Raw genomic sequence first — 12,136 nt, forward strand, 5'->3', positions numbered from 1 at the left:
TCTAATTGGACCCCTGAGCCTTTGGGAGGTAGAGGTCTGTGGCCACTCTCGAAAGGATCAAATGCACAAATCCGAATGCACAGTGTCTTGTCGTTCTCTAAGAAAGCAGTGACTGAGAAATTGGCAACAAAGCCAAGTCCCCTCAAGTCCTGACCAGCTTTCAAGCGACCGCAGGAGACTAAACCAGACTCACAGGGATCTCAGAGCTTATGAGTCACATGTGGCTAGGGTGAAGGGCCACACAGCCTTGGAGCTCTGTGGATGTGTCAAAGCGTCTTCCGAGGGGCAGGGGGAGAGTGGGCGCCCTCTCCAGCTCTCTGGTTGATTGGGCTCCAGTCTGGCCTGTGTTCTCTGACCATTGGGCTGTCCATCTCTGGGCAGGGCCTGACTGGAGGAAACAGGTTGCAAGGGGCGGATCCTAGATGCCTGCTTGTCCTCTGCCCAAGGGTCTGAGGTGTGTTCTCACACTGGGGGCTGCAAACCACAGCAAGGATTTCCTCCATGCAAAAAAACAAAACAAAACAAACAAACAAAACGGCACAGTCTCCACTTCATAAGGAATGAAAACACGACAGTGTGCTGAGGTCACCATGACTGTGGTGCTGGCTGGCTGGTCTGGTGTCAAGTGGACACAGCCAGAGTCACCTGGGAAGAGGGAACCTCAGCTGAGAAAAGGCCTCCACCAGAGTGGCCAGTAGGCAAGCCTATGGTACATTTTCTTGATTAATGATTGATGTAAAAGGGCCCGATTTGGGCTATGCCACTCCTGGGCAGGTGGCCCTGGGTGTAATAAGAAAGCAGGCTGAGCAAGCCCGTGAGCAGTACTCCTCCACGGCCTCTGCCTCAGTTCCTGCCTCCAGGTTCCTGCCCTGGCTTATCTGGACGATGATTACAAGGTTTAGGTGTCTTTCCTTCCCAGGGTGCTTTTGGTCAGGGTGTTCATCAGAGCAACAGAAACCCCAAGACAACGGATAAGGGTGGATGTTCTCTGCCCGTCATCAAAAAGGGAAGGGAAGCTTGTGCTGTCCTGCTGTCCCACCTCTGACTGCAAAGGCCACAGCTGCTGGGTCTTCCTTTGCGGGGTCTCCCCTGATGATAAGAACACGAGTGAGTGTCCGCAGCAGGTTCTACCCTGGGCCGTGAGGATGAAGAGAGATGCAGTGCAGTCCCTGCCCACAAGGGCAGTGACCTGTCATGGGTGTTATGCTGGGGACAGTGAGGGCATGGAAGGCACACAGGGTGGACACGGAGCCAGCCCTGCCCCCGGTCTGCCACAGCGTTCAGGAAGAGTTGACTCCTCCACCCTGAGAGCCAACATGAGCCAACATGGTGGTTCGCTGTCGGCCACCATCCCCATACCTCTATCACTGTGACTGTGTCTCTGGTCAATCCCCTGCATGCTCGCTAGGGTCTTGTCCCCCTGCCCATCTCAGTGGTTGCTAGAACATGCCAAGCACCTGCATACCACAGGACCTTTGCCTCTGCTGTTGAGCAGTTGGCCATGACCTTCTCCTAGGTATTGGTGCAGAGGTCTGCTTAAATGCCACCTCCCAGACTGCCCTGCAGGGAGCAGCAGAAAGTGGGTATGAGGCTTCCAGGCACCCCCGGCCACCTGATGGCATATTCACTCGGCCCTCTCCGTGCTTTCTCCCAGGTACACTGTGAGCTTGGCGAGTGAGCCGTTTTGCTCAGTACTTATCCCCAGTGGCTAAGATCCCAGTTTGAGGTCTCAAACAAACCAGAAAACTGCCTCGGGGAATTCACATCTAGAAAGGACTCTCTACCCTACAGGCCCTTCCAGAGGCTTCCTTTCTCAAACACAATCCTGCCAGGAAATCTCCAGAGAATGTTTCTTCTATGAGAATCGAAAACTTAAAGAAGAAAACAACAAAACAAACCAAAACCCCACATCTAGATCTCTGGCCTACTCGGAGCAGGAACAAAAAGCTAAAAATGAACTCTACATGACGGGCCAGGCTCTCGGGTCCAGGAGGCAAGCATCCTCCCCTGTCTCACTGCCACCACCCCCCCAGGAGGAGCACTTGACTTGGAGACATCGCCTGTCACCCCATCATTCTGCTCCCGGTCATCCTTCTTATCTTCTGTTCCACAAAAGAGCTTTTAAAGATAGCATCAGCCATTATTTTTAGGGACTCGTTCATCTGCGAGCCCCAAGTCCTGCGGGTGAATAAGGAGGACATATATTAATTACATCCTTACACGGCACTCGATCACGGCTAGCTCTATGAGCTCGCTCTAACCAGAATAAAAAATTACTTTCCCCTTAGTTCCTTCTGAATTATAATCAGGTCTGCAGTCTGTCTCCCCCAGAGCCATGACAGTTACATTTTAATCATTTCCAAACAGAGTCCTGGCTGTGTTGTCCCCTGGGGATGGAGATGCACCTTACTGAATTGGGCGGAGTCAGTGGGGGCTGAGCCTGGCAGAGCACTTCCATACAACCCAGGCGCAAGAGGAAAAAAACCAGCTTCATGACAAGGGTAAGCCTTGCCCAGCAACTGAATGATGAGATATGAAATCAGCTCTTGGAGGAAGATGCAACCCAGCATGAGGTGCCTAGCTGCTCTGGCTAGCCTGTTTAGGAAGGGCTGTGTGGGTTTATTGGGTTTCTCTTCCCAACTCTAAAATGCATCATTCCAACACCAGTTCTCTAACCTCATATGCCTCTGTAGTCAACATGCTTATGACACTGCCCAGAGTCCGGCACCCCAGGTTACGAGCTCAGTCATTGGCCATCAGTAAAAAGAATCACCCTCCAGGCCCCTTCCCTCCCAGAGATCAACAGTGCCAACCCCTTCACCACTCATGTTTGGGTTCCCTTAGGATCATCCTCCACTGGAAGCAAACTGGGGATTCACCAAATGTCCTCATTAGCAGTGACCAAGAGTGTGTGCTGCCGAGATCTCTTACCCAGGCAACTCTGAGGGTTTCAGAGTTCTGGGCCAGGCCCCGGGGACAAGGACCAAATGGAGACACTGAGCACAGAGGCATCTCCCCTAAAAGAAAAGCACAGGATGCTTCCTAACAGAACAGTTAATGACATGAAGTATCTCAGCCATATGCCTCCAACACACTGGCCACCTACAAGGAATTCAGGTTGATTCCAGCAGACACCAGAAGACACGGCCACAGGAAAAAATGCTAGAAGAGGACATTAGGGTGAATCTTTGAGGCTCCTGGGCCCACAAAATGCAGGTCCATGTCTAAGGTGATGCCTGGCTGGCCAATGCACCCTCCCCACCAGACCTGATCCCTTTCCATGCCCATCATCAGATAATGAATGGCCATGGGTTGAGGTACTGCACTTTCCCGAGTTGGGATTGGACCTTCGCCCCTTAATGGCCCCATAAGCACAGCAGATGCTCAAAATAGTTTTTTAATGATCAACCTCATTCCAATGTCTGCCCAGCCAGAGCCAGGGACTTCAGATGAAGGCAGAGGGCAGCTCACAACACGGCAAAGACGACAACCACAAAATAGTAGGGGACAGAGAAGGCCACCAAGACAACAGAGGGAAAAACGTAGAGGACGGAGAGCAGAGAGGAAAAAACACGGCCAGCCAGGCATCCTCAGAAACTCAGCCATGGTCCCAAAGACTGGGAGAGGCTGTGAAGGACAGACGGCCACAATGACCATGTACAGAAGGACAGAAGGACAGGATGTGAGCCAGACCGAGCCGTCCTCTAACCTGCTCAAGCCAACATACCAGACAGGTTTTAAGATTAAAAAAAAAAAAAAACCCGCATCTGGGGAGGCAGGGGTATGGTTCAGTGATGGAGCAAGGTCCTGGGTGCCCTCCCCAGTTCTAGGGGAAAAAACAAACAAAACACAAAACCTGTTTCTGGACAGCACCCCCCACAGGGGACCACCAGAAGCTGGGTCACTGGTCTGCAACATAGACAACATTCTGAAACAACGAGATTCACACAGTGACCCTGGACACTGAGGTTCTGGAACCATCTGCACAGAGGTACAATCACGAGCTCCCAGCCTCTGCCCCCTCTCCCACAGCCCATTCCCTAGATCCTGATCCCAAGTGTGCCTCCCCCAGCTGACTGTGCCTGTCTCCAACGGTGACCTTAAGGACAACAGCTTCCAGTGCAGTGGAAGGTTCTCAACCTTCCTAATGCTGCGACCCTTTAATACAGTTTCTCATGTTGTGGTGGCCTTCAACCATAAAATTATTTCTGCTATTTCATAACTGTAATTTTGCTACTGTTATGAATCATAATGTAAATATCTAATATGCAGGGTATCTGATAAGAGATCCGGGTAAAAAAGTTGTTCAACCCCCAAAGGGGTCACGACCCACAGGTTGATAACCACTGTTCCAGTGGGTTCTAGGGTCCTTCTGGTGAATTTTCAAGTCTAAGGTATGCTGGGACCCCTGAGATTGCCAGTGTGTCCTGGAGGAAACAGTCTCCTCTAAACATACACTCAGAGGGTCCCTGCTCAGCACAGCAGTAACAAAGCCACGGAATATGTGGAGCAGAGGGACAGAGGGAGGAGGCATGGAATGATAGTGAAGGGTCTGAACAGAGCAGACCCGAGGTGCCTAGCTCTGCGGTGATCCGGGGAAGGAGCCAGACACCAAGTCCAGTCCCAGCAGTAGCTGGGAGGCTGTCCATCCCACACTCATAGCACAAGTGCATTATCTGGGCCAGCCAGGACAGCCAGGACAGGAAAAAGGAAACGTCCACAGTCCTCCAACACGAACGAGCAAGCTCCAGCCAGACCACGGCTTTTCTCCCGGCTTGGGAACCCTGATCAACAGGACGAGTCTATCAGAACCACTGCACCTACCTCCCACACTTGCCTGTCTCAGAGCCCAGCCTTGCCAAGTAGTTTGACACACTGTACACCTCACCACACAGCCACACAATAGCTGATGACCCTCCCCCCCAAACCCCAGAACTGCTCCCCTGTGCCTGATGTTCACACTAGGTTTTGAAAGTACTAGGTGAAGACCAGCCTGCTGGGAGATGAGATCTCAGGCTGGATCTGAAGTCTAGTCTCCACATGTGTAGCTGAAGGCCAATGGGATGGCTGTGGGAACAGGACGTCTCTAGGACTCGGCCACTGTGGTAGGTGTAGAGCCACCCTGTCTGACTGATGTGGATGGTCAGCTCCAGTGAAGATTGGCTTCCTGTGGCTGCTCTAGGGGACTCCACGACTCTGGTGGTTTCCCATGGATCCTCTCACACACTGGAGGCAAGAAGCCCAGAACCGCTGTTGCCGAGCTGAGGTCAAGTGTTAGGCGAGGAGAGCTAACCCCTCTGGAGGCTCTTAGGACCTTGTTTCCCTGGCTTCTCCAGTTTCTAGAGGCTCCCACAGACCTCAGCACCCAGCTTTTGTCCTTCCTCCAACCCAGCAGATGGAGCCAGGCTTCCCTCTTCCTGACACCTCCATCTGCAGCCTTGGCCACCCAGCCCAGATGCAACGGGTAACCTTTCGTTCGTTTGGTTTGTTGTTGTTTTTGTTTGGTTGATTGGTTGGTTGGCTTGGGGTTTGTTTTATTCTGTTTTCTGAGACAGAGTTTCTCCCAGGATGTCAGCCAGACCGAGCTGTCCTCTAACCTGCTCAGGCCAACATACCAGATAGGTTTTAAGTTTGGAACTGGCTGTCCTGGAACTCACTGTGTAGACCAGGCTGTCCTCAAACTCAGAGATCTATGTACTTTGGCCTCCCGAGTGCTGGGATTAAAGGTGTGCACCATCACTGCCCAGAGAGATGATTGATCTTAATTGTCAACTTGACGCAATCTAGACTCAACTGAGGAGTGTCTACATTGGGTTGGCCTGTGGGGGACTGTCTTAATTAAGCTGTGTCTACATTGGGTTGGCCTATGGGGGACTGTCTTAATTAAGCTAATTGATGTGAGAGGACTAAGCCCACTGTGGGTGGCACCAACCCCTAGACCTATGGGGTCTCCAAAAGAATAAGAATGGAAGAGGCTGAGGATAATAGGCAAGCAAGTAAGCATGCACACATTCATTCTCTCTGCTCTTAGTGTGGATGTGACTAGCTGCTTCAAGTCCCTGCTACCTTGACATGCTCACAGTGTTGGACTGTAACCCAGAACTGCAAATTAGATGAAACTCCTTCTCCCCTGCATAGTGAGACACTGTCTAAAAAAATAAAAAAAAAAAAAAAATGGAAAACGAATCACCCTCAGCCAGGCAATGGTGGCTCACACCTTTAATCCCACCACCTAGGAGGCAGAGGCGGGTGGATCTCTGAGTTCAAGGACAGCCTAATTTACAGAGTGAGTTCCAGGACAGCCAGGGTTGCACAGGGAACCCTGCCTCGAAAAAAAAAAAAAATCACCCTCTTTGGGTAGCCATAACAGACATTTCCAGTTCATATTTCTAGACGGCACAGCTGGCAAGCATCCCTGATTCCCCTGAATGGACCCTTGTGAAAACTCAAGGACACCGCCATGTGCAGTATTTCAACACGCCTAGGTCACCCCAACCAAGTCTGGGTCTCTGAGGTTTGACCCTATCTGCCTGCCTGTCTCAGGTGGGTGGCCTCCAGGAGTCCTACTGTGGCTTAGATCTGAACAATCAACGTCTCAAGCTGCCCCTGGACAGGACCAGACATATGATAGGGAAGGGCAGTCGGGTGTTCCTGGGAGCCACTGAGCCACAGTCCTACCCACCTGTACCTGTGACCTTTGGGAGCAAAGCTTCTGCTTTCCCACCCAGCTGACAATCACATGCTCCCCGAGTGCTCTGGTTTCATTCTATCGCCATGTTAAAACATTTCCAACCAATGCAGCTGAGGGAAGTCAAGGGTTTATTGGCTTACACTTCCAGGTCCGTCCACCACTGAGGGACGTCGGGGCAGACATTCACGCAGGAGCTTGAAGCAGAAACCCTGGAGGAACACTACTTGCTGGTTTATTCACAGACTCATGCTTAGCTAGCTTTCTTATATAACCTAGGACTGCCTGCCAAGGGTATGGTGCCACCCACAGTGGGCTGTGCCCACCTATATCAATTAGCAGTCAAGACCATCTCTCACAGACATGCCACAGGCCAAGTCTGATCTGGGCAAGGCCTCAATGGAGACTCCCTCTTCAGGTGACTCCAGGCTGTGTCAAGTTGACATTTGAGGACACCAAGGCCCCTCTTCAGATGAGGCCATGGTGGGGGAAGACAGCAACTTGCTCCCCAAATCAGCTTGAATCCAGATCCATGAAGCTATAACAACTAGGCCTGTCTGCAGGGTGTGTTGATTCCAAACAGACCCTGTACAGCTCCTGTGAGTACCATGTGACAGCCCCATAAAGGCATAGGGCTGCCCTAGCACATGGGAGCACCTATAGGACCCATGTTCCATCTCATTCTTCAGCTCACACTCCACTCCTCTATACCCCTTTCTTTTTTTTTTTTTATTCATTATTTTATTTATCTTACATACCAACCACAGTTCTCCCTCCCTCCTCTTCTTCTGTTCCCTCCTCCCACCTCCTTTCTACCGGTCCCCATCCACTCCTCAGAAAGGGGAAGGCCTCCCATGCGAGGCAACAACACAAGGCACATCAAGTTGAGGTAGTAACAAGCTCCTCCCCCTGCATCAAGGCTGAGTGAGGCATCCCACCATAGGGAATAGGTTCCAAAGAGCCAGCTCAGGCACCAGGGACAGATCCTGGTCCCCCTGCTAGGAGCTCCACAAACAGATCAAGTACACAACTGTCACCCACACGCAGAGGGCCTAGGTCGGTCCCACGCAGGCTCCCTAGCTGTCAGTCTACAGTCCATGAGCTCCCACAAGCTCAGCTCTGTACATCTTCTATTGTAGCCTCATTGGGCCTCTCAGGAGCCTGGAGGCTCAACTCCTCCTTGTGTCTACAGAAGCCCTGAGGCTCCAAAAGAAGGCCTGGAGCCAACAGGGATGCTCCAATACCATCAGACTGTACCTCACCTTGACCAGCTCCTTGAACTTGGGGTCCTCTCTGGAGGTGGGATCGATCATGGTACGCTCCTCATTCTCCTCTGCCAAAGACAGAAAGGGCCAGAGTGAATCGGGGAGGTGGGGTGGAGGGTTGAGAGGGATGTCAGGGGGTAGAGGACTCCCTGCTTACTCACATGGGGCAGGAAGCAGGTGGAAAAGCAGAGACCCACCATGGTCTCAGTGAGAACAGGTCTCCTGCCTTGTCGGCTACACACCAAGATCAGAAATAAATCCTGCAGGGAAGCAGGAGGAGATGAAGCTAGTCTCTTATCTCCCCAGCCTTAGACTCCAAAGACTCTAATGAGTCTAAACCATGCTGGCATGGGGAGAGAAAAGACAGTGGGTAGCCCTGCTGTGGGCTGGGAAGTGCCCGACCAGAACCAGAGGGTTGGAGAGAGCTGGGAACACCAGTAGTTCCTGGATCACTGTGTAGCGGGTGACTGGTTGAGCCATGCCCTGAAACACCACCCCTAGTGAGGTGGCAGGTAGCTGTTACACCTGCCTATGACCTAGAGGTACCTGTCCCTGGGGCGTGGCCGCTGGGGGCCCCTTAAGACCTGGGATGCACGCATGCAGCTCTTTCCTCACTACCTCGCAGTTTGGGATGTTGGAATGGACCAGGGAAGAGGCATCACATACAATACGGGGAAGTATTAGAAATAGCAAAACCATGCAAAGGGATGACATTTTACCCATCTCTCCTGTTAGGTTTTCCCTCTGTGTTCTAGCCTGGATCTGACAGACAGCAAGAGACCAGTGGAGTTCATCAGGGGAGCGGGACAGGAAGGTGGGGCAGGGATGAAGACACAGGGGCCAGAACAGAAAGGACCAGGTCCCACAGATGCCAGGGTGCTGTGGGCCCACTGACCACAGCGGGGATGTGGGGGGGAAGTCCTGTTTCCCAGGCAGAGACCAGCCCAGATGCAGCTGCTGCAACCATGCAATGATAAGCATGTCCTTCTGGCGGGGAGAGAATGTCACAGACCAGTGGTCTCGGGTACCAGGCCTCAGGTTGGGCCTCCCCTGCTTCCTCCCTGAGAGCCTGATGGCCTTGTCATGGAAAATCTGGGTAGACAGGGATCTCCATCTGAACCAGGGTTTGGAAATACGCAGTGTCCCATACCTGCCTTCCACAGTGACTTGCTGCCAAAACACGAGGCCAGGAAAGGCCACTTTGACTGCCACCCTGTCATCAACCTGCCAGGAGTCAGGGGCCTCCCCATCCACAGTTCCCACACAGCCAGCTACAGGACCAGCACAGTTCTTCAGGGCAGCCATCGAGATATATAGGTTGTCTGGGATGTGTACCTAGTTTCTAAATGTCTTCATGTTTTGAGACCTTGGGGTCCGCTCTTCCCAGGGAGACTCTCCTCCCGGGATGGCTGTCCTCTGGCCTCCTCCTCTAGGGATTTATGGGGTTCCATACCCTGAGCCAATACTCTCTGCCTCATCTTCTCTCATCCCCTAGGCCAGCTGCCAGCTAACTCGAGTCAGTACCTTGTTCCTGGAGCTTACACCATCCAGTCCTCTACTAGGTAAACAAGTCAACTCCTCCTCTCTCTCCTCCACTGCTTTCCCAGCTCTGCTTGGCCATCTCCTGGAACTGTGACCATAACAAGCCACGTTCCCAATGGCACTCATCTACACCTGGATGCCAATGAAACCTGCACCGGAAGACAGGAGCAGAAACCTGCTTCTCCCCAGAGATCTCTCTGAATAAGACGCAGATTCTCAAACACCACCCACCCATAGGGGGTCCCTACCCCAGGGATGGACAGCAAAGGATGTCAAGCGGCCACAGTACCTAGCTGGGTGTCTTCAGGGTGGATGTCCACCAAAGCCGGGGCCATTGGAGAATTGATGGCACTCTTGCCTTCTTCTTGCAAGTCAGTCACTGTTGAGTAAAGAGAGACCCAGTCAGTATGCAGAGAGCCCAAAAGGAAAGTCCCATGTTTCCAACATGTCGCTTACATGCACATCCCTTCATGGCGGCAGGTCCAGGGAAGCCGAGGGAAAGTGCTCCCAGCCCAGAACACATGCCATTTTGCTTTGCATCAAGCAGTTCTTAATTCCTTCCAAGCCTGACCAGTCTGTCCACGCTCTTCTTTGGAATATGTGACTGAGACATGGAAGCTTCTGGTTGCTTCTAATGGCTTCCAGATCTGCCTGAAGCTGCTTTGGGAGACAAAGCTTAGACCCCCAGCAAGGGCAGAGAACGTAGATGGAGCGGCCTTCTGTCTCTGGCAGAGCCGTGTCTGGGGTTGTAGACTCGAGGTGTGAACAGGCCTGCTTGCACACACGGGTGATCAGAATTTAAAGTGTGCCACATCCTTTGGGACGGAAGTCTGACGGAGGTGTAGTGAACTCTTACATTTTGTGCTGTCCTTGTATCTATTTTTAAACAGGCTAGAATCTCAGACCAGAAGCCAGCTCAGCCTGGACATATACCTCCTCCCTGCTGGGCACAACCCTTCCAGATCTCTGCCCTGGGAACAGTTAACCTCCAAGAGGGCATCCGCACGCAGCCAGCCTGGATGTCCCCTCTCACCTCACTTCCCACGTGGACCAAGCAGAGAGTCATGACAACCAGCCCTCACTTGCCGGTCCTCGGGCCTGCAGGGAAATCTGCTTGGATGATGTCCCAAACCCAGCAAGGCATGGCCCACAGTCCTCTTTCTCCCCACATGCTCCACTAATTCTCTAGGTGGTAAGTCACTAAATCTCTATTACCGTCTCTCCTGGCCCCCGGAGGGCCATGCTTCCTCCTAAGATCTTAAATCTCTATAGAATGTAACGGCATCGGGATCAAGGCCAGTAGGAAAAACAACGAACTCTAAGGAGACGAGTGAGCAAGCTTCCACGCTGGCCGTGTGTGGGCCCAGAGACTGCAAGCTGTGCATAAGCCTGTATGCATGTCGGCTGAGGGTGGGGGATAGTGTCGAGGTTCAGACAGTGTGCACCCGGTCCTGTGACACCACACAGGATCCTTCATCTCCCCCAGAGACCCTGATGGCCCTTGGTCACAGCCACGGAGGGTGGGGCTTAGGAGGACAGCTTGTACAGATGCAAGACTTGGCTTCTTCCTGTCTACAGAAAGCTCTACCATGTCTGGAGCCCTGGAACCAGAAATGGTGGCTTCCATACCCCTGGACCTCAAAGTCCAGACTCTAGCCCCAAGATCCAGAAGTGACAGAGACGGGTCCGGGCCTAGACCTGTAGCTTTTTACAGGCTTGAGTGGGAAGTACTGATCACTGACGGATCACACATCTTCTCTGAGGGGATCTCCAGGGGCAGGTGTCCCACCACTCTATCCTTCCGCCTCAGAGAGTGATACGCCCTCTCAGCTTGGCCTGGAATACTGTCACCACCTCAAAGCTTTGACATGTTGGTCACCTGGCACCCACAACAGCAGGTGATGGATGGGGTAACACCATATATGACACTAGTGATCCCAACTCTACTGACTGGGAGACCCCAAGTCAGTCTTGTTAACACCTCCGACCCTGCTGCCTCAGACGGCATTTCCTGTTTGTTCTCTGAGGTCCCCAGGCAGGCTGAAGAACGCAAGCCCCCAGCTTAGAGCAGGACACACGACAGGCTCTTGAGACACGGCTGTGGATCCAGCTCTGGTGACAAGCCACCCTCTGCCTTCACAAGCACAGACACCAGCTCTAACATCAGCGAAGATGCTGATGTCCAGCTTTTTGTGAAAAAGGAGACCCTCTCGTGAACTTGCACACCCATGTTCAAGGCTACATTGTTCACCACAGCCAAAAAGGTGAAATTGGTACAGATGCTCATAGATTCAAAACAAAATAAAACAAAACAAAAAAAGGAAGGAAAATTATAATAGCCACACCCATGGGGATCCATAAATAGGACTTAGTCATGCATGGAAAGGCTCTTAACCACTGAGCCATCCCTCCAGCCCCTACTAATCATTCCTAATCCCCCAGTCCTCACCATGACTCTGTGAGGGAAGCAGGCAACTATAAAAAACTTTCATGAGTCAGTGACCACCAATGGGTGTGGACTCCCTTTGCCCCACCCCACCCCCCAAAGACACACAAAGATCCATCCTGGGACGCCAGGTGAGTTTAGAAAACAGACGGAATCCCAGCAAATATTTGCACTTCATAGTGAGATGGAAAGTCA

At 52.3% G+C, this 12,136-nt stretch overlaps 1 protein-coding gene across 2 annotated transcripts in view; it reads right to left on the bottom strand.

The window, feature by feature from the left end:
* Parvb (parvin beta) overlaps positions 1-12,136 on the bottom strand; it is a 90,077-nt gene that overhangs the window by 37,456 nt on the left and 40,485 nt on the right. For both annotated transcript variants that reach the window (XM_028856743.2, XM_037197492.1), the window contains exons 2-3: positions 9,785-9,874; positions 7,951-8,021 (exon numbers count right to left, since the gene is read on the bottom strand). In XM_028856743.2, coding sequence (XP_028712576.1) covers positions 7,951-8,021; positions 9,785-9,874 — 161 coding nt within the window. The remainder of the gene's footprint in view (positions 1-7,950; positions 8,022-9,784; positions 9,875-12,136) is intronic.

Source organism: Peromyscus leucopus, chromosome 20 (assembly GCF_004664715.2).
Source record: "Peromyscus leucopus breed LL Stock chromosome 20, UCI_PerLeu_2.1, whole genome shotgun sequence".
NCBI classification, from domain to species: domain Eukaryota; kingdom Metazoa; phylum Chordata; class Mammalia; order Rodentia; family Cricetidae; genus Peromyscus; species Peromyscus leucopus.